Genomic DNA, 27,754 nt, shown 5'->3' on the forward strand with positions numbered 1-27,754 from the left:
CAGCACTGAGGAGCCTATATGGAACGTATAGAGCTATTGTAGGGATTGGTTTTATAAAAAATTCACGTAGTCTGATCAACTGCATTGATCAGGCGCTTATAACAGCTGTGCTTGCATGATCTTCAGAGTCCTATTGCCACAATGGAGATTTGTCAGAGGTGCAGCACTGAGTTAGATATGAAGTAGTCATGTAAATTCTTACAGGATGGGCTGCTTAGGTTCGTGGAACTAAGAGCCACGCGCCTATAAAGTGGATATTTCCCCCGGCCGCTACGTGCAAGCACCGTTTGCTTCTAAGTACAACCTAGCAGTTCGAAAGCACGTCAAAGTGCAAGTAGATAAATAGGTACCATTCTGGCGGGAAGGTAAACGGTGTTCCTGTGTGCTGCTCTGGTTCGCCAGAAGCGGCTTAGTCATGCTGGCCACATGACCTGGAAGCTGTATGCCGGCTCCCTCGGCCAATAAAGCGAGATGAGCGCCGCAACCCCAGAGTTGGCCACTACTGGACCTAATGGTCAGGGGTCCCTTTACCTTTACAGTAAATACATTTTTAAAAAAACTCATCAGAATGTCAACAGCTACAACTTTTTTGCAATTACAGAGTGGTATTTAAGTTAACAGATCAACTATTTTTTTTTGATGCAGACAACTGATGATGAGTAACTTACTTAGGGAGGGACGCAGGTGGCGCTGTGGGTTAAAGCCTCAGCGCCTAGGACTTGCCGATCGAAAGGTCGGCGGTTCGAATCCCTGCGGCGGGGTGCGCTCCCGCTGCTCGGTCCCAGCGCCTGCCAACCTAGCAGTTCGAAAGCACCTCCGGGTGCAAGTAGATAAATAGGGACCGCTTACCAGCGGGAAGGTAAACGGCGTTTCCGTGTGCGGCTCTGGCTCTGGCTCTGGCTCTGGCCAGAGCAGCGATGTCACGCTGGCCACGTGACCCGGAAGTGTCTCCGGACAGCGCTGGCCCCTGGCCTCTTAAGTGAGATGGGCGCACAACCCCAGAGTCTGTCAAGACTGGCCCATACGGGCAGGGGTACCTTTACCTTAACTTACTTACATGTATACTAATTTGTGCTGTGCACCAACAAGGAACCTGGCGGAGTCCAGATGTTGACTCCGCTTTCTTTATCTCGCTCCCTACCCCCTCCCCCACAACTGGCCAGTGCCCCACTGCCCCTCCTTTCCCCGCTCTCACGGAGCCCTTCGCCCCTCTTGCGTTTAACGCGCAACTTCGCGCTCCGCGCCCCCCGCCCCCGGCTTCTGCTGATCCTGGATTCGGCGTTCGGCTGCCGCTGCCTGCTGCCGACGTCCCTTTTGCCGAACGGCGAAGAGAAGATCAGAGGGGGCAGCAGCGCTCGGCTGGCGCTGCCTCGCCCTGAGCAAAGATGTCGGCTGCGGCCTTTCCCCCGATCGGGCCGGGAGCCTGGTCTCTCCCCTGGAGCCGCCGCTCCGCGTTTCCATGGTAACGGTGAGAAGCCACTGAGCGGCGGAGGGCAAGCGCTAGGCCTCGGCGGGGGGAGGACCGCGGGATTAGGGTGGAAACGGGCGGCTGCGGGCTCCTGGGATAGGAGAGAGGCAGGGTGAGTGTGTTGCGGGGTGGGGTAAAGGGTGAGGCTCGGAGGGGCAGGAAAGGAACGGGGGGGGGTATAGGGCTGGGCGTCGACGAGGTGAGGCGAAGGAGGGATGGAGAAGAGAAAAAGGGAGCTCTGCAGCCACGTGTGGAAAAAGGGAAGTTTTAAACAGAGGAGTGGTTGGGTTGGCTGAAGATTGCGGCTCCCCGCGTGCAAATGGGAAGAAAAGGCTGGGAAGGGCTGCGTCGCAACCTGATCGATTCTCAGTATCGGCTCGGGAATGCGCAGCAACCTGATCGATTCTCAATATCGGCTCGGGAATGCGCAGCAACCTGATCGATTCTCAATATCGGCTCGGGAATGCGCAGCAACCTGATCGATTCTCAATATCGGCTCGGGAATGCGCATCTCAAAACCCTCCCGAGAGGAGGTTTTTTTTTTTTTTTTTTTTTTTTTTTTTTTTTTGCACCGGAGCATCCCTGTGGCATCACGGCGGTGATTCCTAAGCCGAATCCATCCGTAAAACTTTTTAAGTTTTCCGTTAAAAATACAAGCAGCAGCAACCCGGGAGGATTATGATTTAAAACGCGTTGGAAAATTAAAACAAGCTGTTCTTCTAAAAGCAACACCTGCATATCGTTTATGCAACAGAAAAGATTAGAGCCACCAGCCCAGCTGTACTGTTCTTGGCTGGCCTTGGACCAAGTTGGCCAAGGGCACCGGCTTCTGATGCCACCCTCAGGTTGTCCCCTGGATGGTGCTTAAGATCCTAGGCTTGGATAATGAGCTCTCTTTGTTTTATTCAGGTAATTTGATTATTGATTTTGGAGATGCCAGATGGCCTCAAATGGTGAAGATGCCATTGCTTGGTACCAAAAAAAGGTCAGTCTTGAGGCTTATTTTTGTAATTACTTTCGTCTGTTGTACAGATGTGTGTGGGTTTTCCCCATTCTGTAGGTTGTAATTAAAACTGTACCTGAAGAGGGGAAAGGAGGAGGGTTCTAAAGAATATTCATGTTTGTTTTGAACATGGTACTGCAGACCACATTTTTTGGTGCCTGCTACAAAGTTATTGTAGATAGTTTCTGTGCTTCAGGCTGCAATCCTATACATGCTTACCTAGGCATAGATTGATTTCTTAAGATGGGTGTGTGAAAATTATTATGCACAAAGTATAATTATGTATGCATTTTCCTTGATTATCTTCTTTGATGTATGATGAATTCCAATTCCCCTTGAGTCAGCATTTCCTTTAACTTATAAAATATTGAAAGGTTTTTGGAGGCTTTCTTCATAAGTTAGTACTATATTGTTTAAGTTTTGGAGATGTCAATACTCTCCTAAATTTCTGGAACCAGGAAAGCATTAGAATTTAACTAAGCCCCATGCTGGATGTAGCAGGGATTCAGTTGCTCAGAATGGCTGTGTCATTAGGCAAAGGCAGGGATATGGGCCATTAGGAGAGGCTCTGCCAGACAGCGAGAGGGTGGGGCCTCTTTTATCTCCTTCCACTGAGAGATAGTTAGCAGAGACAAAGGCCAGTAGTGGTAGAAGGATTAGGATTATGGTTTTGCCTGATACAAATTTGAGGGAAAAGGTGTCAAATCTGTAAGCAGCAAGCTGGGACAGGGGGAAAGAGGGCCACGGCTTATTTCTGATGGGATCCACAACTGGTCATGGGAGAAGCAGGACCCTCTTGTAGTATAATGCTGGAAGCCCCTGTATTGTAGGCTCAGGTTGTATATACAGGTGAAACTCAAAAAATTAGAATATCGTGGAAAAGTTCATTTATTTCAGTAATTCAACTTAAAAGGTGAAACTAATATATGAGATAGGCTCATGACATGCAAAGTGAGATATGTCAAGCCTTTATTTGTTATAATTGTGATGATTATGGCGTACAGCTGATGAAAACCCCAAATTAACAAACACTTGTATGTGTAAATAAACTATACATCATGATGTCACCACTGTCTCTACTGTGGAAATATGAACCCTGGGTAAGTGCCTGGGCCCCTGGAATCTCACTTGTGGATATTGGGGTGGCATGGAACAAATATTAAAACATACAGTTTGCCCCCCCCCTGCATTCCCACAATGCTTTTCATGCCCATAGTTTTAAATAGTGGGATCCTGGGTAATAACTTGATAAATTACTTAATGTCTGTATTGTTAATATTTTGAATTTGGAGATGGAAGTAGAATACAGGAAGCAGTTTAGTTCCCTAGACTCCTCTTTAACTAACACAACTCTTTTTCAGATTGGAGCCTATGATCAGCAGATATGGGAAAAATCTATAGAACAAACTGAGATGAAGGTAAAAATCTATTTTGTGAAATGACAGAACTCAAAAGTACATTGCATTTTGACAAATAGATACGCATGTGGAATAAGCATGCCCAAGAGGATTGTGTAGCATGTGATATTTCCTAATTACAGTTGCCCTGATCTGATCCAAGGGCTACTTGTGGTTTAGGAAGTTCTGAAGGTGCACACAAGCTTTCTACATGGAAAGCAATGGCTTTCTAGTTCACTGCAACATTGAAGACAGCTGTGCAGATGCAGCCTCATTGCCATAAGTGATGAAGTCTGTGGTTGCTGGGAATTTGATCCCAAAGGGTCAGTGGAGCTCTAGGTTCAGATTATAGTGTTATGAGAAACTAGAAAGAAGCTGTACTATGCTGAAGAACTGGCAAACTAGGTGTGTTTCATTCTGACAGAAATGAATCACAATAAAGGATCTGATCTGGATGAGAATGATATGAAGATTGTGACCTTTATATTAATAACTGTGTTTTGTGGGAGTTTGCTCATTTTCTCCTGGTTTTATCTTGGCCTGGCTTCTTTTGTTTTGAATAATTGTACTTGGTCAAATAACCTGTGACTGAGAGATTTGCATATCTTTGGCAGATTAGCTAAAGGTTGAAATTGCCTGTACTTTAGTCTTTTTGAAATACAACGGAATTGTAGAATTAGAAGGTACCCCAAGGGTCATCTAGTCCAACCACTGGCAAAGCAGAAATCCTGCCCACAGCATAATGTTAGTACACAACAAAGTACTAGCTGTAACTGTACAATTTCATAGGGTTGCCATACACCCAGAATTTCCTGGACATATCTGGAATAATTTGGTTGTTAGCAGTGTCCGTGTGGAAATTGTGAAATGTCCAGGAAAATCTGGACATATGGCAACCCATGTCAGCAGTGTAGTTTTTGCCGATTTTCCATAAAAATAGCCATAAAAAGTCAACAACTTTTCTGTCCGGACTTTCACTGTTTGAAATATGGTGATCCTAAATTTCAGCTATGTGACTGTTGGCCTGAAGAGCCTAACAAAAATGTATATGTGGCATATTTCCCTGGGGGATCATATGAACATAATGAAAACTCTGCTGGATCCGACCAAAGTGCCATCTAGTTCAGCCTCCAGTTCTCTGAGGGGCCAGCCAGATGCTCATGGAAAGCCTGCCAGCAGGACATGAGTGCATCTATTACATATTTCATATTTTTATTTATATTTCGCTGCTGTTGACAGAGAGTTGTCCTTTACACTCACAAATACAAACTGATTCATTGAAGAACTGTATTATTTGCCTTTAGTTATTTTGCAGATTAAGCATAAATAGGCAACCTGAATTTCTTTAAGTGTTTAATTACTAGGCTTTTATCTACAGTAGTGCTGAAATTTTGCAGGAAAGTTCTGGATGGTTTTAGACATTACATGGAAGGGGATAGTAGGTTGTAAAATATGATAGGCTTGAGGTACTGTAGGAAACAGGAACTAGTGCAAGGCACAAAAAACCTCATTTCATGCCCCATGACTCCCACCCCAATGTTCTCAGGTCTGTGTACTTTTAAATATTCATTTCTCTCATATTTTCATATAAAGGGTGAGCATAAAATTTGCTTTTTAAAAATAAATAAAAAGCTAGATAAATAAGTAACCTCATCTCAGAAGTCCTGTGACAGTACACAGCCTCTGTGCTGCATATACACGCATAAGTGTAAGGAATTCAAATACCCAGAGGACATGAATGATTATTTATAAGCCAGTTTCTTTGCAAATGAGATTAGAACTAGGAGATACAAGTAGACAGCCTATTATATTCACCACAAAATCTACTCATTCTTTATGATTAAATTTATAGGGCTTCAAAAACAAACCCAAAAAGAAAGGCCGCATTCAGCCTGATCTTATAGATGTTGATTTAATCAGAGGTAGGTATTGTGTGAATAACTGCATTTGTGCTCATCATCACTATTTTACATGAGTCTGGGAGGTCAGGTAATTATTTCATCTTTTGGATAGGTATGACATTTAGTACAGTTTTAATTTTATTTATCCACAAATTTCTGTCCCACCTTTCGGACCAGTGGCCAAAAAAAGCTGCTTATAATAATTAATAAAATAAAATAAAAATAGTAAGCAAATAATAGCAGGGGAGAAATCATAAAAGCTCAACACAATCAAAAAGTATGTTGAAATCATGATTTCATGAAAACTGAAAGGAGTGGTGGGACCATTAGTGTAGGAAGATGCAGGCACAGTAAAAAATCATTTTGCAGCATCTCTGCACTTCTAAAGTCAATAGGACCAGTGATGAATGCAGTGTACAGGCTGGATTAGGTTGGGAGAAAATTGCCCTGTAAGTAAACTGGTCCCAAACTGTTTTCAGATTTATAAGTAATAAAAAGTGCTGTGAATTGGTTCCACAAGCCAATTGGCAGCCAGTATAAATTGCTTTCTAAAGTGTATTACTCTAATCTTGTTCAAGTGACAAATAATGGCCAGGCTGCTCCATTTTGCATCAGCTGAACTTTCCAAACACTTCTCAAGGGCAACCCTATGTAGAGTGCAGTAAACTAATCTAGAAGTGACAAATGCATGTGTAGCAGTGGCCAGATAGGCTTTCTCCAGGAAATGGCACTCCTAGTGCACCAACTCTCCTAGCCCCAGCCGGTATCTGACGATCCAGCAGCAATGCTGTGTTCAGGAGCACACTCATAAGGATCTGTTTCTTCAAGGGGTGTGACGACCTCAACCAGAACAGACTAAACACCTAATCATATCTTTGTTTTCCTACTTACTGATAATAGCTTTGATGAAGCCTCGCTTTGTTAGCTTGCACCTATTCTGATGTAATGGAAAGGGAAATGTGGGTGAAATCAGCATGTTGATGGCATGCATTCCCGGTGTGATCTCCCACTTCATGTAGATCAGCCTTCCACAGCCTCTAGATATTTTGAATGCCAATTCCCATCAGCCCCAGCCAGCATGACCAATAGTCCAGGATGATAAGTATTGTAGTCCAAAACATATGGAGGGTACTACATTGGAGGAAGTTAATCTAGATGTTAAATAGAGTAAGATGGAACCCTTCAGGGACCCCGTTGGCTAAGCAGGTGAACAACAGCCTCCCAATAGTATATTTTGGAACCACCCTTTCAGATAGGATTAGAACTGCAGAAGAGCATTCTAAACTGCGCTAGCAGAAGACGTTTACATTTTACATCTTGCTGTCTATAGCAGGGGCAGGGAACTTTTTAATTTTTATTTAAGAGCTGCATTCCCATTTGGCCAACCCTCCAGGGGTTGCATGCTAATGGTTGACATGGCCACACCCATACAACCCATGCAGCACACAGGCACATTTTCACTCTCCCTGCTAAGCAATTGGCATGGAAAACCTTTCAAGCCAGATTGCTGGAGGGTGGGTGATCTTCCTAGAGATTGCAATGGGGGAGGGAGGGTTAACTGCAGAAATGCCACCCTTTAGCAACAATTATTCAGTTACATGAGCTCCCACTTAGTCTGAAATGATACTTCCCTGGTGTAGGTTTCACACTTTATCTATTTATAAGAACTAGTCCTGAGTGGCCATGAAGTTTTGCAAATATTTTCCTACATCCACAATTTTAAAGGGAGTCTTAGACTGAGTAAGGGAGGAAAAAAGTCTAATGGATTTTCCCTTAATTCCCAGATAAACTACCTGTGTTTTTCATGTATGCTTTCTAGGTTCCACATTTGCCAAAGCTAAACCTGAAATCCCTTGGACATCTCTGACAAGAAAAGGGCTTGTGCGGGTGCTTTTCTTCCCCTTTTTTAGCCAGTGGTGGATACAAGTAACTTCCTGGCGTATTTTTACATGGCTGCTAGCTCTCTATCTCCTACAAGGTGAGTAAAGATTGAGATTATGTTAGAGTAGCTTGAAGGGAAAAACAAGATGACCTATTTTAGGATGGTATCATCAATCTGATCCATCAAATTTAACAGACCTGCTCCAGGCAAATAGTTGGAGGAAAACTTTGGCAAGCAAAAAATCAAGAAGTCAGGAATCAATCGTAAATCATTCTTCACTTTTGCAGCTCGGTGGTGCATTTGCTCCTTAACATCTTGGAAAAGAAGTGGTTTTGAGAGAGAATCTGTCCCTGTAGCAGTCTAGGATTCTTGTCTGCTCGCTTTTGAGCTTGCTTTGCAACACTCTCCTCATTTCTGTCTCCCCTTTGTATCATTTCCCTTCTATTTGCATTTTCTGTTTCCTATCACTTTCCTCTTTGCCATCACTGACCAGCTTTAAATGGACTTTGATCCAATGAGGAAGAAAGATCAAAGCTGGTCATGGGGTAACCTTATGATCGCAGAACACAAGCTTTGTTGTGTGGACTGCAACAGCACTTGATAAACACATTGTTACCTGATTTTCATCATTTATCCAGTTCTTTTCAAAGTGAGAGAAAAGTCATGCAAATAATTTTGTTGTAAATTATCCGTCTTAATAATATACCATCCATGGTGGGAATGATGAATTAGAAGGAATATTTATTTAGTTGGGAGTCTTTTTCCTAAATATTGTCTTTGTACCAGACTCTACTCCATTCAGGGATTCCACTGATAGAGTGTAATGCTTCAGAGTGCTTATCCCAGCTAGATTAAAAGTTTAAGTAAACACTTTTGTAGAGAGCATGTTGTCAGGTAATTGCTTTTCCATTAAACAATTCCAAAGCTGTGTGCTGTTTGTTTGAGACTTAATTGAGAATATAAGTTTGTTATATTATGTGCCATGTGAATGCATATATGTTAGAACTGGCTATGATTAAATTTTAATTGCCACACAATTTGTACAGCCTGTGGTAAGATATATTAATAGATGTTTTGTGGTATAGCTAAGATTATAGGATGTGGTTTCACATATAAAGTTCCTATATGGACCTTGCAAATGATTCAAGAACAATTAGGATTATATCAGGTAATTACTCCCATTTTGTTAGGAAATGATCTTACAGATTTACAAGATCTGCTATCATACCCTACATTTCAGAAACAACTAGAAGTTAAGAAGTTGGGAGAACAGGCCACATTAGAGGTATACTATAGAAACCACATTATGACCGGCTAACCAGGTGAGGGTAGCCAATGGGTCTCAAACCTTCGGTGAGTTAGGGACTTCCCCTGTATGCAAGTATCTATGCTGCCCATTCCCACTTGAAAAGTAGTCACTGCTTTGCCTTGGAGAAGCATTCATGTTTAGTTGGCTGGAGAGAAGCTAGTAAAGGAAGTTTCCCCCCTTCCTTTTGAAGGATGAAACCATCCCGTTAGTAGCACCTTGTTATCCGTTGTGTGCTCAGCCAAAATGAGCAAGTTCAGGTGTGAGAGTTTCCTAGAGAGAGCTCTTCCATGTGCTTGGACCAAGCAGGATTGGCCCCCTTTTGCATCAACTGCAGTGGGGGGAGATCCCCTGCTAAGTGCTGGCTTTGGATGTGTGTGAGAGCTCCCTGTAGATAGTCACCAGTCTTCCAAATCTTCAACCCAGTCAGATGGGTGGTATACAAATTGTTATTATTATTATTATTATTATTAGTAGTAGTAGTATTCACTTGATTAAGGCTCCCAGCATTAATAAAGAGGTGTTTTTATGTTGTATTACTAAAATAAAGATTTGCCTGGCAGACAACTTACATACATTTTTTCTTCTTCAGTCATAGCAATTGTGTTGTACTACATGATGCCAGTTGTGAGTGCAAGTGAAATTATTGGACCATTGTGCCTTATGCTGCTGATGGGGACTGTACACTGTCAAATAGTATCTACACAGTTATCGAAGCCATCAGGAATTGATGGAAGCGGTGTTGGACGGAGAAGGAGGTGAGAGAGCAAAGTCAGTAGATTGGAAAGGGTCTCAGTTTTTAAGGTGCTTGCTGGAATTAGAACATATGGTTAGGCACTACAGTGGTACCTTGGTTCACGAATGGCTTAGCTGACAAACAAATTGGCTCCCAAATGCTGCAGACCCAGAAGTAAGTGTTCCAGTTTGTGAACGTTTTTTGGAAGCTGAACATCCGATGTGGCTTCCGCAGTTTCCGCTTGAGTGCAGGAAGTTCCTGCAGCCAATTGGAAGCCGTGTCTTGGTTTTTGAATGGTTTTGGAAGTTGAACGGACTTCTGGAATGGATTAAGTTTGAGAACCAAGGTACCACTGTACTTAAATGTCACCTTTTTGTGTCCTTGAGTGTATGTGTTATATAAATTCTCCCTTCCATGTTGGCTGGGACGCCTAGCAGAGCTCATAGGGTCGGCCTCTACCCTTGTTGTGATTAGATTCCACTCTTAGAGGTTCAGGCAGAACATGATGACATGAACTCTAGGGTGGATGTATCTGTCATTTCTTGAATGAAGCAGTGCATTTGTATTTTCAGTTCTTACTGCTATTACAGGCATTGTTGGGGATTTAGAATTCTCTTTGAACCCACCCTGCTTCCAAGTTCAATAGGACTGGGAATTGTTGGAAGGAAATGAGATAGGATCATATAGGTGAAGAGTGATATGTACTGCGATAGGGCATATACAGACCAAACAATGTTCATCATTCCAGCCACAGTGGCATTACCAAGACTTATTGGAACTGGGAATTCCTAAGAGCACATCTTGCTCCTTTGCAAGTATTTCTTTTTAAGAACACTGGAAGGAAATCTGGTATTTTTATGGTTCCACAGAAATGCCAGATTCAGCAGTACATGGCTTAGACCCTTGGTATTGTCTCAGCCATATCAATCTACTGCTGGGAGAAGGCAGAGAGAGAGAGAGAGAGAGGAAAAGAAGATTTCATAATCAGTTCATTATGGTCACAATGGATTATCTCCACTCATTCTCCCATGTGTTTATCTGACTCTACCCATGCACACACAGCCACACACACTAAGTTCACACTGGTAATGTTTGTCTTCCACCTATGTAATATGTGTCAAGGATTCTGCAAGGAGTGAGAGTATGGCCATCTTACAAAACTCTGATCTGTTGCTAAAACATTTTTTCTAATGTAGGAAAATGCGAAAATTTGCAGGAGGCGATGGCAGCATTCCATACTCTTCCTTAGACAAACTCAGCAGATCTGAGGAGCCGTCAGAGTTTTCATCCAGAATCAGCAGCTTCTTTGACTCAGTATTGCGGAGAAGGAGCAGGGAGGGGTACGGTTGGTAGTGTTGGCTTGTTCAGGAGGTAGCAATTATATATATATATTATCTAATATTTTTCTATCTGCTGACCTTGCCTCTGTTACATCATATTCTAATTTTATGGAATGTTGTCTTTTGTAGGTGATTTAGTTGTTTTTATTTAAATGATGTAAGTTGGCCTTGCTTAGGCATGAGAAGCAATGACACTCAAGAGAGTGCAAATGGTTCTCCTCTACCCAGTGCTATTTTTCTAGAAAAAGAGGTGCCTGGAACTCACCATGAACACCTCCCTTGTTCTATTCTAATGGCAATGGCGCATACCTGAGAGGTGCTGGAACTGTGTTCTGGTGAGTTCCGACTGAAAAAGCCCCACCCCTACCGTCATACTTTGCAATCACCCTGTCAAGATAGATTAGGCTGTGGCAGTCCCAAGGGCCTTCATGGCCGAGCAAGGATTGAAACCTTCATCTCCCCAGTGATTGTCTAATTGTCTAATACTCTAGCTACTGTACCACACTGTGATTTGCCTCTGAAATGGAGAGAGTTGCATTGTTTTTCTATGTTCTCTTTGGGATAAAAGATGAGGTGTTATTGAGAGGAATTAATACTCTCCCAACTGGTTTTCAGTCAGACAGAGGAATTGTTTTGTTCATCTTTTTTAAGAGTCCACTTTTCAGTAGATTTTAAAATAGCAATGGGAAATTTCTCTTGTATATAATTATGTCTGGCCTGTTGCCCATGCCTTCTCCAGGGGTTTGAAACTTTGGAACACTTTCTTTTAGTTCCAAGAAAAAGAAAGAAAGAAAGAAAGAAGCCAGTGAATGTGTGTGTTTATTTTTTTGATAGAAAAAGAAATGGCTAATTCTGTAATTCCCTCTGCCATTTCTTGATTTTATTATTATTTTTATTATTTCGTGTATGGATCACTTCCTATGAAGCATCTCAAATTCACTTTAAAAATGTGTAGAAAGAAGACATGCTATCTATAGCATTTCTGTCCTTAGGATTAAAAGGGGAAGACGGGTAGCGGATAAAGGGACTGAAACAGAACATAGCAGTGGTGTGAAACGCCGGATTTCCAGATCTGAGCATAGCTTGCAGCGGTCCAAGGAGGCGGTCTTACCTAGTGCAGAAAAAACCCTGGTAAGATATGATATGAGTTTGATGCTTTAGTTTTCCAGATGCAAATGTCAAATGGGTTTTGTAGGAACAATGATATATATCACAATCCCCCACATATTTCAGAAAGCGTGGAATACAGCTTTGTAAAATGTACTTTGTTGCTGCAAGCATAGATCATTAAAATGATTAGCCATTTATTTAATCATGGAAATAATATACTCTGCAAAGAAATTTCATCCTGCCTAGATATTGCTCAGAAAGTCAAAACCATGTCTTTTTTTTCTTCTGTGGAGTTTAAATCTGTAAATTCCCTCAAGGGAAGAGATTAGATTGAGGCTGCCATCAAACGCCCTTCAGCCCCCGCTTTTGGATTGAGACTTACCCCTGTTGCAAAATCATCTAGGAGGCTACTTTGGATGAAGAATTGTTTTTGTTACCACATATTCTTATTACTAGGGACACTGGTGGCGCTGTGGGTTAAACCACAGAGCCTAGGGCTTGCCAATCAGAAGGTCGGTGGTTCGAATCCCCACGACAGGGTGAGCTCCCGTTGCTTGGTTCCTGCTCCTGCCAACCTACCAGTTTGAAAACACGTCAAAGTGCAAGTAGATAAATAGGTACTGCTCCGGTGGGAAGGTAAACGGCGTTTCTGTGCGCTACTCTGGTTCGCCAGAAGCGGCTTAGTCATGCTGGCCACATGACCTGGAAGCTGTATGCCGGCTCCCTCAGCCAGTAAAGCGAGATGAGCGCCACAACCTCAGAGTCGTCCGTGCCTGGACCTAACGATCAGGGGTCCCTTTACCTTTACTTTATTCTTATTACTTACTTTATCATTATTCATTACCTCTCCTTTTTTTAATTGCTTTATTGATTGTAAAACAAACAAACAATCAAAAAGAAACAGTAAACAAAAAACCCAAAGGTTAATACGAATTACAAAAGATAAGTTAATTTCGTACAACACAACTTCTGTTATGACTTATATTACCTCATTATCTCTTTTAATCCTACCTTTCCTCCAAGGATAAGAGGGTGGCACATGTGGTTCCCCCACAAACTTTATTCTCAGAACACACCTGTAATGAGTGATGAAAGATGAAAGTCAGTTAATGACCCAATGTCACCCAGTGTGTTTCATGACCAAGCTGAGATTTAAAGCCCCTTGATGGTAGGGATACCTGCACTGCATCCAAACTCCTTCAACATGGTAGATTACTTTGCCATGCTACCATGTAGGAAAATAGCAGTGCAGGTTCTTGTGACAGCAACTTAGCCCTCTGTCTCACAGCCTGGAGCAAATGGCAGTGCTTTTAGGAGAGTAATAACCATGCTGATAACCATATGTCGCAGAAACTAAAGTTTTGGTTGCAATTCCACTCCTTTCAGTTGTTTGCTTGTACAGTGGTACCTCAGGTTAAGTACTTAATTAGTTCCGGAGGTCCGTTCTTAACCTGAAACTGTTCTTAAGTTGAAGCACCACTTTAGCTAATGGGGCCTCCTCCTGCTGCCGCTAATTTCTGTTCTCATCCTGAAGCAAAGTTCTTAACCCGAGGTACTATTTCTGGGTTAGCGGAGTCTGTGACCTGAAGCGTATGTAACCCGAGGTACCACTGTAGTGTTTAGTTGGTACTATTAACAAGCAGTTTTCTACTTACTGGTAACTATTACACAGATTATGCTACATGAACATGCCGAGTTCGATCTGCATGATGTTGACTAGCTTTCATTCTAACTTGTACTCTTTTCAGGTTAATGCCAGGCGCTCTGGGGTTTCTGATGAGCTGTCAAGTGAGGAGGATACAGATGCTGTGAGTCAGAACATTTTGTTGCGCAGAAGTGTAGAAGGTGCCCCTAGTGAAAATCAGAGCAGGAAACCTTCTCTTACTACTTCTGCTTCTCCAAACCAATCAGTATCACAGGTAAGTTACAGTTTCTGTAACAGTGATTGCTGTCTTAGAGAAGTAATTACTCCACTTCCACAGACTCAGGTTGGGTGTCATCTTTGATCAGAAGCAGCTAGAAAATATGCTGTTAAATTTTATTTGATCCTAAAGCCCTGGATTAAATGCTGCCACGTTGTTAAATGTATTTCAACTCCTCAGTACTTGGGGATGCCTGAAAATGAAATGAATAATGCTTATTGGGAATTGACATAAAATGAAAGCCACTTTTTCTAGTATATTTAATGTATTGATACGGTTTGTGTTCTAGATGGACATAATAAAATATAAAATAGAATCACAGAACTGACACTGACATCTAGGATGACGCCTTTCTGTTTTGGTACCCTTTGGTACCCAAAGGCCTTTTCTGACTCACTATCCCTGTAGACTCAGTAGTTTTGCTTGTTCTAGAGTAAACCCAGAACGAAAAATGAGTTTAATGGTACTTAAAGAAAATAAAGCGTAAGGATTTTAGACATGAAGATAAAAATAAATCTATTAAAAAGTACTTCTTAGATAACAGTATTTTCAGATGTTAAGGATAGGAGTAAGTAGTTCAAGATTAGAGGCTTCACATTTCTAGCTATCTAAAGTTAATTTTAAAGCAAAACTCATTTTCTGTTAATGAAAGGAAATAACTGTCCAGAAAAGTTATATAAGAAGGTCCCTCTTCTTATATAACATCAAGGTGTCTGCGGTGGCAGCAGAAAAACAGGAGGAGATGGTCTCCTAAGTGGCAGCTAGAGTTTGCAGTTGTCATAGGCTTAAGGGAAATCATTTGGCTATTTAGGTGACTTCATATACCTGCATTTTTAAAATTAAAAATCCCAGCTATTGGTGCCTTATGCACAAGGAAGTAATGCAAAAGTACCATTTGATATATCAATGCTGTTAGCTACTCTTGCCTTTTCATTGTACACTTCAGAAGTATGGATGGCAAGATGTATGTATCTATGGTGGCTCCCCATGGGTTTTAGAACCCTGATTTTCCAGCATTCTACAACTCGCATAAAGACCCCACTTCACTTTATAGCAAGTTGGAAGGCAAGAAGAAATGGCAAAGTGAGGTGGTGAAGGAGCAAGATTAGGACTAAGCCCCCACCCCTGGTTATGTTTATGTAGGGGTGTATGCAAGCACACATACACTTTGGACAAGAGAAATGGGAAGATAAGAAACAGTACGTTCATTCCCACATGTAAAAGTTCTGCACTTACTGTCTTTTGTGGTCTGAGGCAGATCAAGGAGGTCGTGAAATCTATGCAAGACTCTGACAGCATAGAGGAATCGGAACTGGACACAACAGTTATTCATGAGGTACCAGTTTACCCAAAATTTTAGATTATTACAGTATGTCACATAAGTTGAAGAGCCTGGATGCAGATAATGACCCTTTTTGAATTTGGGGTTATCTTTAGCCCTATGCGAGGAAGTAGTTGCTGATTATTTTTATTAAATGACATGACCCTTTCAGCGCAACTTTAATTGGGTAGGTGATGATGGAAAATGAAATGAATGACACCTGTTTCCAGTTGAAACATACTACTTTATCTCAATGTCTGCTCCTTGCATTGTCTGAAAAGGCACATTGAGCAGTTCATAGTCAGCAGAATGGGAATAAATATGTGCTCCTTACTTGAGTATTGCATTTTTTGGCTAAATATCTCTAGGTATACCTGTAGCTGACTCAAATATTCATCATGCTTTGCTATACCCAATGTGAGACTCAGAATGCATTCTTGTTGTAACGGTAAAATGTTCTTCTGTGATGTACCACTTCTATTTAAAAGCGAACAAAAGAACAGGCCAGTTTATTTTTAGGAATACAAGATTCTAAGGTGTAGCCCACTTAGTTTTGGGGGTGAAAAGGGAAATCATGACATTTTATATAGCATCAGAGTGGAGAAATGGGAGAATTTTGTTGAACTTTGAATGGCTTTTTTCATTGACTCTTCAACAGTGGGGATCTCTTGTTTTCACTGCTTAAAAATTTGTTACTACTGAGAAACTGCATTTTGTTAAAGCTCTCCACTGACAATAAAATTCACCCCAAAATGTCACACAGTGCTCTGTGACTGGTGTTCTTTGGACACTGATCTCTTGTGTTAAAGCAGATATGTTGCTCTTTCCTTTCTAAAACCAAATTTATTTCTGTATGAAATAAAATTTAAATCTCTACCAATCTGGAGAAAATCTTCTTACCTGCCTTCCAGCACTGGCAAGTCACAAAAATGTTGACTTCACTGGTGCACTGGAGCTCCAATGAATCTATTAAAGCAGAAAACTAGCACATAAACTGGTTTATCGAACACTATTTTTTCTGTTGCAAAATTAAATTCTGAATAAGTGTAGTCTCCCTATTCTTCTTAGCTCGTCTCTAGGGTCCTGCATTACATATTGCAATGCTTCTGGATGAGTATAGGACACATTTGTCTATTACATTTGTACTTTGTGGTAGTGCCCATGTCTCTCTCCCCCCAGCTTTCATTTTATCCTCACCAAAACCTTGTCAGCAGCCAGTTTGGGAAAACATGTGATTTTTCCAGGATACTTGAAGAAGAGGAGGAGAGTGTTTTCAGTCACAAGTACACCACTTGAGAAGCTAGTGATTGTAGCAGTTGCCTGGTATGCATTACTCCAATCTGTGATTGAAATGCATGCCCTTTCTTACCACTGAGAATACTTATGCTTGCTATCAGCACCCTATTCAGTGTAAGTACATGAGTTCAGTATGATTCTCTGGTCCCTGGAGGGCAAGGTTATGAGATTCCCTTTGCAGGGGGACTTTGTAGAAAATGCTAAGCTAGCAGACCCAGTGAAAACATATGGCAGACAATTCTAAACAGAGGAGTAATCTGTACATTTTTCTTGCTAGGAATAGGATTGGGCTTGTTTGCAGTGTTGCAGCTTAAATCAGTAAAGCATTGTACAGGCTAGTGTACAGGGGCAATTTGGGCCTCATTGAAGTGGCCATTTAGTGACTGGTCTCAGCTGAATCAGTTGGCATGATGTTTCCTTGTAGGAGTCCAGATCCTATCATAGTAGTGGATCTCGGAGTGGCAGTGCATCCCACAGAGACTCATCCAGCACCCGCCATGACTCTGAGACAGAAGATGTGCTGTGGGATGATTTGCTTCACGGGCCTGAGTACCGCTCCTCCTACACCAGTGACAGTGAGGGAGCCAAAGGAAAAGAAGCAAAGGGAAGCAAACGTGATCTGAAGGAGGATGTTTTCCAGCAGGTCTGTAACATGTGAAGTGTTTTCCCCATCGCTGTAAATTAAGTGAATGAAAAGCTAGAGTCAAACTGCTAAAATCTCCCCCTCAAGCAACAGGGCATGAAACTCCTTTGTCAGGAGTTTCTGTGCACAAAAGTCACTTCTCTTTGCCACTTATCTGGGAGTGTAGTTGGGTTTGTGGTTCCGTTCTGGAGTATTCCCACTCAGCAGGAAACAGAGTGTTAGCTTAGGCACATTCTGCTATATGGCCTCAACGATACAAGGGCAGGGCTAAGGAGATTTCCATAAATGGCGTGGGAGACTTGAATCTCGGTGCATGGCAGTGATCTTTCAAGTGACAAAGTCTCAGCAATGGCTATGGGGCATTGGAGAGTTATATTCCCCAAGCCTCCTACTAAAGAAATTCTTCAAAGTGAAAGGAGTTTTGTTTGTCAAATTGGGGAAAATTTCTGATATGTACCTGTGACATTAGTACAGTTTGCATATGAAATAAATGCACTCTCTGGGAAAGCATAAGTATAAAATATTGTGTCCTTCAAGTGCTCAGAAAATGTGGTACTATTGGTGGAAGCCATGCTGATTCAAAGCAGCAAGTGATAAAACAATTGTGTCTTTATTGCGCAAAAAAGATTTTGAGGAGACTCAGCTTATAGGGCCTCATAGATCTGGTGGAAGCTTCTTGTTCTCAGAATTACTTAGCCCTTCAACTTGCATAATGTTAAAGCCATCTGTACGTTATTATAGGCAATGATGGCATCCAAAGTGTGCAGTAAGGATAGTGCCTGGGGCCTTGAAGGGTGTGCATGCATATTCACATAAGGTCCATCTCTTGAACAGTGAAGTTTGACGTCTTAGTGGCAAAGTGTTTGCTAATGTGTCACTAAAGCTACTGTTTTGAAGCTATTTTTCCCCATGTTAGAGACAGATTTTCCAGAATGTGGCTCCAAGATACGTTTTCTTCCTCAGAACCACTTGTTCTGGCTACAGAACACAAACCCAGCCTCTACCAAAGTGAGTGCCCTCATCTGGGAGGGGAATGAGTGCAAGAAGGTGGACATGTCTGTGCTGGAGATCAGTGGGATCATCATGAGCAAGGTAAGGTTTATGTGCATTGTGTATTTTGGGAGGAAAAACATGACATTTATTTTCTGTGCATTTTGGGTCAGGTTTAAGATGCTATCATTGCTGTATGCAAACAATTAAAATTGCTCCAAGTTGTCCCCCACCTTAGCAACTTCTGCTGAAACATGACAGGTGGACTGTGATATGGACACCCAAGGCTGGGGGAGACTGCAGCAGCCATTTAATTGTAAGGAGAAATGTTGTCAACAAAAGCTTACCGTAATATATGTGTTCATTTTCAAAGTGCCACAAGACACTGCCCCCCCCCCCAAAACAGATTAATACTGCTACCATTCTGGAAATTGCTATGGGGAGATTTTTTTTGGGGGGGGGGTTAACTGTTACAATGAAACATTTCTTGCAGGCTGTGAAATTTTGCTCTTGCTTTCCCTAACCAATAGGTCAATGCCTATCAGCAAGGAGCTGGTTACCAGTGGCTGGGAAATACTGTTACCATTGGCTTAGCTTTCCTTCCATTCCTCTATCGACTCTTCCACTCCAAGACCCTGGAGCAGTTATGGTCCCTTTCTCTAAAAGAACTTTTATACATCTTTTGCGGGGCTCCCACCATCCCTCCGGTCGTCGCCCTTTCAGCAATCATCTTCCTTGAGCGCCTGTGCCTCACCTGGATGTTTTTCTTCATGATGTGTGTTGCCGAGAGAACATACAAGCAGGTTGGTCTGAACAATCAAGCCTTGGGGCAACTAGTAGGGCAGAAATGCCATGGCAGTGAAATGGTTTCCACTGAAAGCACTGAATAATAATTTATTATTTATACCCCGCCCATCTGGCTGGGTTACCCCAGCTACTCTGGGCTGCTTCCAACAAAATATTAAAATACAATAGTCTGTTAAACATTAAAAACTTCCCTAAACAGGGCTGCCTTCAGATGCCTTCTAAAAGTCTGGTAGTTGTTTTTCTCTTTGACATCTGGTGGGAGGGCGTTCCACGGGGCGGGTGCCACTACTGAGAAGGTGTTTTGCCTGGTTCCCTGTAACTTGGCTTCTCGTAGTGAGGGAACTGCCAGAAGGCCCTCGGAGCTGGACCTCAGTATCTGGGCAGAACGATGGGGGTAGAGACGCTCCTTCAGGTATACTGGAGTGAGGCTGTTTAGGGCTTTAGCACCAACACTTTGAATTGTGCTCAGAAACGTACTGGGAGCCAATGTAGTTCTTTCAAGACCGGTGTTGTGTGGTCTCGGCGGCCGCTCCCAGTCACCAGTCTAGCTGCCGCATTCTGGATTAGTTGTAGTTTCCGGGTCACCTTCAAAGGTAGCCCCACATAGAGCACATTGCAGTAGTCCAAGCAAGAGATAACTAGAGCATGCACCACTCTGGCGAGACAGTCCATGTGCAGATAGGGCCTCAGCCTGTGTACCAGATGGAGCTGATAAACAGCTGCCCTGGACACAGAATTGACCTGCGCTTCCATGGACAGCTGTGAGTCCAAAATGACTCCAAGGCTGCACACTTGGTCCTTCAGGGTCACAGTTACCCCATTCAGGACCAGGGAGTCCTCCACACCTGCCCGTCTCCTGTCCCCCAAAAACAGTACTTCTGTCTTCTCAGGATTCAACCTCAATCTGGTAGCCACCATCCATCCTCCAACTGCCTCCAGACACTCACACAGGACCTTCACTGCCTTCAGTGGTTCTGATTTGAAAGAGAGGTAGAGCTGGGTATCATCCGCATACTGATGAACACCTAGCCGAAACCCCCTGATGATCTCTCCCAGCGGCTGCATGTAGATGTTGAAAAGCACAGGGGAGAGGACAGAACCCTGAGGCACCCCACAAGTGAGAGCCCAGGGGTCTGAACACTCATCCCCCACTTTCTGAACATGGCCCAGGAGGAAGGAGCAGAACCACTGTATAACAGTGCCCCCAGCTCCCAGCCCCATCCAGAAGGATGTTATGGTTGATGGTCTCCTTCACTTCCTTTCTCCCAGATAGCCTCTAGTATCACAAAATGAGTGTGATGTTACTGGGTTGCATCTTTCCCCTCTGCATGCAAGTGGCAGTTTGTGGAAAGAGTCTAAATGGATTATGTTTGACACCTTGCAGTAATGTGTTTCCTAACCTGCAGAAATGTTATTGAAGGGTTCCTTAGCATATTGTTTATTAACCTGACTGCAGTAATGGTAAGAGGAGGATCTGGTTGTAAGTCCCAAGTGACAGCAAAGTGCATGACAGAAACTTACTTTTCTTTTACAGCGGTTTTTGTTTGCAAAACTTTTTAGCCATATCACTTCTGCTCGGAAAGCCAGGAAGTATGAAATCCCTCACTTTAGACTCAAGAAAGTTGAAAACATTAAGATCTGGCTATCACTCCGGTCCTACCTAAAGGTGCGTCTAAAAGCATTGGCATCTCAGCCCAAACAGAAGATTCCAATTGCTACTATATGTTTTCAAAGGAGTGAGACTAGCCATGCCTCTTTTGTACAAAAACTATGAAAGAGCCTGCTGCCTAGGACTGTGCGGCTGTTTTCAAGTGAGTGCTTGTTCCACCAAGCACTGAGTGAGACCAGCCCCATCTCCCTTGTGGCAAAATCTAAGAAAGGACCTGCCACAAGGGATTGCATGTTGCACTTGGTGAAGAGGTCTCTTCCCGGAGAGAAGGTATCAGCTGGCAATGGGCTGGTGCTTAGCAGCAATTTTTGATAGCTTTGAATCATGAGTCAGTTTCGAACTGCATTGTTTGTTGAGTTGTTTATATGCTATTGTGTTTTTATGATTATGTTGATAGAAAATGTATGCCATTTTCTCAACAGTGTTGAGCTCCAAGCAGCTCAAAATAACAATAGCACTAAAATTAGCAAATGCTGAATCAAATAGAACTGTTTCTGTTGCTCTCTTTCTTGCATACTTTCCTGTTTTTATAATTCAATTTTTTTGTTGTGGCAGAGGCGAGGCCCACAGCGATCTGTCGACGTGGTTGTATCTTCCATCTTCTTATTGGCTCTTTCCATTGCTTTCATATGCTGTGCACAGGTAAGATCTCAATAATTATTTGAAGGTACAATGCTGATCATCAAATTTATATATTAATATAGTACTAACACAAACATCTGAATTTGGGTGTAGGATGCAATGTGAGGAGAGTTCCACCTCAAAGGGAAGAGTTTGAAAATTGTCCATTTAAAAAACTTGAACTAAAAAGCTGGACCTGAATTTGCTTGTTTCTTCCTCCTTTTCAAACATTTTTTCAAACATCACTTAAAAAAATTGTAATTCAATGGGCAGGAGTCCCCCCCCCCCCCCGTGATGTGTAAGCTGTTCCAGAGGAGTTCTTTGACTGAATAACAGGATAAAAACAGTTCTCTCTCTTTTTTAAAAAAGTAGGTTTATAGCTAAAATTTCTTTTTGATTTGGTACATTTCCTCTCCACAGAGGAGCGGCCTTTATAGAGCTGGTGGGGAATCTCTGGCCTGTGTGCCTAATTAGGTCCAACATACATCTTGTTAGCCCGAGAGGCAGTTTTCCCCAGACCACGGCCACTTGTTCCACCCTGAAATTTTATGTGATGTCAGGTGAGTGACAGGTGAAGACACAGTTGCCTGTGAACAAGTAGGAGCCTTGCCACCCGACCCTACCCCACTCACCATTCCCCCTCCCCCCTCTTTTCTTCCTAACCTAACACTGTATGTAACACAACAAATAAAACTAATCTGTAGAAAACGCATCTTGAAAAAAGAGACAATGCAGGTTTTTTTCGTAAACTAAGAAATCTTTAATAAAAATATATTTTCAAAAACACAAGTGGGAGCCTTAAAGTGGCAATGCACTCCCAGTGGTGACACCAAGCCTTCCTTACCAATGTACTACCAGTCAGCTGGGATTGCTTATGCTAATGGCGGAACTCCATAGTACAGCTCATCCTAGCAGAAAACAGAGGTTGAAGTCAGTGCCTATCAGCTCTCTGGGAACTCTGTAGTCAGTTGATCCTTCCAGGGGCTTGTAAAGAGCAGACCAGGGCTCTTTGGAAGCTCCTTTCACCTTGCAAAGTGCCCTGTTTGGTGCTTTGAAGAGCCCATAATCAGCTGATTGGTGCTTCAACTATGCAGGGTTTTTTGTATGCGCCCATCACCTTACATGTGAGGTGGTGGCTTCACCCAGGCTTAGGGGAGTTAAGGTTCTGGCCTGCTAGCCTCATCCAGTTCTCCACCTCTGTTATAGTGGCTGCTTTACATGCACTGGAGAAACACCCAGCTGTTCTTTTATATAATGCAAGCTGTTCTAAATGACACTATAGAGAAGGTAGCATCTAAACTCAGTTACAATAATTTCAGCTTCTTGCTTCCTTTAATAATCTATTTCATAACTGACAAGATATCCCAATACAAAGCTGAACTCAAGTGGCCAAGCATGGTTTAAAGCACCAAGTTTGTTCAGCTAACAACTCAAAGTTTGTTCAGCTAACAAGTCTTTGGGGCGGACACTTCCCACTCTGTCAGCTTTTTCTCTTCCCATAGTTTAGGTTCCTTGCTAGACTGGAGACAGTCATCTGTTGCAAGATACAAACTCACAGGGGCCTAATTCTGCCCTTGCTAAGCCCTCTGCTGTGACATATGATTAATTCAACTGAGAAATAGGACAGGGAAGATGCTATAGAAGCTAATGGGGCAGGTAGGATGAGTTATTTACATTTTCCTCACCTGCTAATTCTTTCTTACAGCCCCCTTGCATTTCTGTTACTTAATTTTTTGCTTTTGTGTGAATGATAGTTGTGTTCTTGCTGTGCAGGCTCTTTAAGTGCCCTACACCTTTTTCCCAAAGATAATCAGAAGTATTTAAACAGGTACACAATAGCATTGTGAGAAGAAATAAACAAAGTCCCCATTTTGTGCTATAGCAGCTGTTATAGCTAGTAAAGGGCAGTTTGCTGATTTTGTTGTGTTTTCCCCTCACAGGTTTTAAAAGGTCACAAGACATTCTTGAATGCTGCTTACAACTGGGAATTCCTAATCTGGGAAACAGCCCTGCTTCTCTTCTTGTTGCGTTTGGCATCCCTGGGCTCTGAGACCAACAAGAAATATAGTAATATTTCAATTCTACTCACTGAGCAGGTATTTTGCCTAACACGTACCCTTCTTGTGATAATACATAAACTAAAATTGATAACCTGGGGTCTGTTCACTAGAAATTATTTGCCACTTTCAGTTTGCCATTCATGCCTGTAAATTGTTAGAATTCCTGCTCCATGATTGCAGTCATGGGATTGTTGTCTATCACATGACAGTGTATGTTTTGACTCCACAGAGTGGGAAGTGACAAAGACAGGGTGTTTGTGTTATTGTGTTCTGTGAAATGGGACTATTGTCCTTTGTTCTTTTTCTCTTTGCTGTCTGATGCTAGAAAGAGAGGGAGCCATGTTGCAATGCTCCGTGTGTGTTTGTATGTAAATAAAGTAGATTAGCCAAAATGCTGAGTTGCTGAGGTCTGTCACGCAGGTTGCGCAAACTCTGCGGATCCCTAAGTGTACCCCTGTTGGTTGGCATTGGTTGCTGTCATGTTCGGGCTGAAGAAAGCTTTTGAAGCTCCCGAACGATTGACCAGGAGGGATAAAACATGCCAGTCGGGCATGTTTCTCTGCCAGGGTCCTACTCAAGTGTAGGTGGACTCCTGACATAAATATCCATACATCTAGATCTTTGCAGAGTTCACAAGTAGTCTGTTGCTTACCAACTTAAATCTATATAAAATGAATTTATTAGTTTTGAAGAACAAGCTGGTTTTCAAGCCAGGGCTTGAAGATATTGGGTCATTTTGTTAATGGCTACAAAGTGCCACACTTGCACATTTTAAATGTAACAAAATTTCAGTGTTTAATTTTCATCTTTCAGACCCAGTACATGGTCTGAAGGCTCATGAGGCTACTGCCTTGCTGAAGCTAAGCAGGTTTGGGTCTTGTCAGTGCCAGGATGGGTGAGCCCTTGGTACCAGATGTATGCTGCCTTTAGTTCTATAACAAAAGGCAGGATATAAATGATGCTGTATCCAATTCCTTGTTTTCCTGCCCCCTTTCCAAGCTACAAATCTACTTTTCCTGCTACATGGACTCTTGCAACATACCCTTCATGAAGCACCTGTCTATGCAGCCAGGATTTGTTTAGACACCTGTCTTCTAAGTCTATCATCTCCCTTTCTCTGAGGTACCCACGTTTCTGGTAGAGAGACTAGCTTGTCTCTCATTTTGGTGCTAGGGTGTATTGTAATTTGCTGACCCTCCTTTGGTATGCAGGCAAATGGTTGATTTTTTTTTGGGGGGGGGGTAACTTCAAGCATTTTGTGGACTGCATCTAGGTTTGTGTGTATTTTAAAGCTCCTTGTGGGGGCCTGTGTTTCTGCTGCTTTGCTTATGAGTTGATGAAAAGCACCATGCTAATAAAAGGGCAAGCATTAAGTTACTTCAGTTAATAGTGCCTAAGGCTAAGGATGGGTGAAGGATTGTTGCTTATGCTGAGCATGCCTCCTATCCCTCCTATAGGTGAAGGACAGACTTGGATCAATAAAAGATGTGAACTGTTCTTTTTTAAAATCTGTTGCAGATAAACTTATATCTTAAGATGGAGAAGAAGCCAAACAAGAAAGAACAGCTCACACTGGTGAACAACGTCTTAAAACTTTCTACCAAACTCCTGAAGGTGAGCAGTTCAGAACTATGTAACTCTTTGCCTATTTAATACTTGATAAAATGATGTTCAACCATTTGAAGGGTTTTTTTGTGGTCCCCATTTGGGAAGGGGCAGAGCACATACTTTGCATGAATGTCTCAGGTTCAGTGCTTGGCATTTCTAGGTAGGGATGGGAAATGTTGCTGTCTGAAACCCTGAAGGGTCAGTGTGGACAGTACTCACCTAGATGGTCCACAGCGTAAAGCAACTGTCTATGTTCCTAAGCAAGACTAGCCCGTTAACTTTCCTTTTCTGATGGCAGGAGTTAGATACTCCATTTAGACTGTATGGCCTGACAATGAATCCCTTAATCTACAACATTACTCGTGTGGTGATCCTGTCTGCAGTCTCTGGTGTTATAAGTGATCTACTGGGATTCAACATTAGAGTAAGTATTGATATGTCTGCATGCAGAGTGGCTAGTTCAGTTCGGTGTTTTCTGTACTCAAGTTCATACACTGAAGTACAGCCTTCCCTTCCTATGGGCTTGGTGATGCTGCAACAGATACTGTTAGCAATGAAATTGGGTCTCACGATTCTGGACCTTCAGTCTGAAAACAAACCAAACCAAATCAAAGAAGGCTGCTCAGTTTAAATCATTGGTTTCTGCTTCTTCATGTGTGTAGCCTGCAAATGAACAATGATCTGACAGTTGCTTGTATATGCTTTAAAAGGCTTAGTTTTGAACTATGAAACTACGGTTTTTTAGATTGATTTTTAAAAATTCAATTGTTAAGCTACTCTCCTGATACAATGCCTACTTAATTTTTTAGTTGTGGAAAATCAAACCGTGACTTGAAGAAGAAAGAAGGTTGGGCCCTCGTCCAGTGCCACAAAAGTTATCAGCAGTCCTGCATGGGCTTGGAATGGCATTTGAAGGTGCTTCTCTCATTTTAGTAGTCGTCACATCTTATGTTTTTCATACATTCTGTCAAGACCAGAATAAATTAATTTTATTCTCAGTGAGGCCATGGCCTGAAGAAATGGTTAAATAAACCTTAGTAAACGGGCTTCTTAGAATAAAGTTATCTGACAAGCCTGCAGTTCCCATGGAGTGCAGTAGTATGAAATCATACAACAGATATTTGTTGCATAAACAAAACCACTGCATCAAGCCAGTCATTTTCCGACCTGAAAAGGCTTGCTGTTAAGTCACCTGTAAGGGGAACAGAACTTAATGCATACTACGAACATGTTAAGCGACATGTTTTTAAAATGAGGCTGAGCATGGTGCTATGTTCTAAGTTCAGAGAGGTGCTTGTTTTTGGCAGAATCACCTCCTTTTGGTAGCTTGCTCTTGACCTACTTTAAAGTGCCTCCAATAAAATTTTCTTAAATGGCACTAGACTTAGCAGCAGAAGCTGCTGGAGGCCTTGCCTACTGATGTTGATTTATAAGAGAAGGAAATTATATACTCAACTTGTGGTGATGGATTTTTATCTCCAGGCATGCAGCGGTTGCTTAGGAACACACAAACAGCTCCAGAAGGTGGTTTACAGTAGGCCTGCCACACACATCAGGAGAGATGATAGTTTTTATATGATTAGCATTCTTCAAATAACTCATTATGTGAACTCAGACTGATCTGAACAAGCAAAGCAATCTCTCCATGAGAGAATACAGCAATGTTTATATGCTTCCAGAGAGAGCAGATATTCTACAGTATTTAAGAGGCAATTAGAACCAAATTTCTGCTGGGATAGATTACAACACCCATTGCTGGCATTTAGCTGCACGGAAAGTGGGTTGGACCTGAAAATTTTCCCACTGCAGGGAGCTGTTGATTAAAGAACTTTACACACAATCCTTCCCAAGTAGGGTAAGTATTAGGGCTGTGGACAGCTTCACACAAGAAAATTTTCTATAGCTGTACTGATTTTCACATATGGTATACATATGGTTTACCATACATAAATATTTAGAACCTACATGGCAGCTTCTGAATGTACATGCAGCAAACCCATATTTCTGTTTTTCTATTTGTGATACTGTAATTTTATTCCTGAATCCACATACAAATATGTGAAGTAACTCTAAAAGGGCTTACCAAATTATCACTGAGTAGTAGGTTACTGTCACTGGTATGTATGGAATAGTTGAATATTTTTAAAATCAGCACTGCCTGTAGCATCTTAAGCAAGATATACTTTGTATATGATACTGTTTATACAAACAGCTTTGTACGAACTGTTTATTGTCATACAATATTCTTCAAGTCCAACTAAATGTTAGTAACCTGGATGAATAAAACAAGTAATGTAAACATTGAAGTTTTGCTATGTTCTTTTCTGATGACAACCACTGTGTTTACAGGTAAAAGCGCCATTTGTGAGAGGTGTTGGCTGCAGGTGGAAGGTTAATTTTACATTGTGCTACAGCTGTGAGAAAAGTAAAATTAAACCTTTGAGATGTTTCTACACAAGCAGAAGCATGAACAATGGTATTGAGCCTATGTATTTTAGAATTTTTGAACTTGTACCTTCCTGCTGTTCATGATCTTTTACATCCAATCTAGAGTTATAATGTAGCAGGTGGCTAACACAGTCTGACTCTGCCCAATAGTTTTTTGTGGCCCTGCAATCCCTCCCAACCATTTCTCTTACTCTACATAATTTGATTCTGCAATGCCAAACAGTTT

The 27,754-nt window shown here is 42.1% G+C and overlaps 1 protein-coding gene across 2 annotated transcripts; it reads left to right on the forward strand.

The window, feature by feature from the left end:
- Positions 1–1,301: 1,301 nt before the first annotated feature.
- On the forward strand, positions 1,302–27,386 carry PHTF1 (putative homeodomain transcription factor 1). 2 transcript variants are annotated; one of them, XR_013839630.1, is made up of 20 exons: positions 1,302–1,468; positions 2,378–2,453; positions 3,833–3,889; positions 5,721–5,790; positions 7,589–7,747; positions 9,550–9,715; positions 10,890–11,033; positions 12,026–12,164; positions 13,892–14,062; positions 15,324–15,401; positions 17,107–17,325; positions 18,289–18,417; positions 18,846–19,118; positions 20,657–20,788; positions 21,347–21,433; positions 23,353–23,508; positions 24,991–25,086; positions 25,379–25,504; positions 25,890–25,995; positions 26,563–27,386. XR_013839630.1 is itself a non-coding variant. In XM_079979169.1 (19 exons), the coding sequence occupies exons 2-19, from the start codon at positions 2,409–2,411 to the stop codon at positions 25,908–25,910; spliced, it is 2,268 nt and encodes a 755-aa protein (XP_079835295.1). In that variant the 5' UTR covers positions 1,303–1,468; positions 2,378–2,408; the 3' UTR covers positions 25,911–27,386. The 2 variants fall into 2 exon arrangements, 1 of the variants encoding a protein (XP_079835295.1); XM_079979169.1 differs by having other exon boundaries at positions 1,303–1,468; positions 25,890–27,386.
- The last annotated feature ends 368 nt before the right edge of the window (positions 27,387–27,754 follow it).

This window comes from Podarcis cretensis, assembly GCF_951804945.1.
Source record: "Podarcis cretensis genome assembly, chromosome: 6".
In the NCBI taxonomy this organism is placed as follows: Eukaryota; Metazoa; Chordata; class Lepidosauria; order Squamata; family Lacertidae; genus Podarcis; species Podarcis cretensis.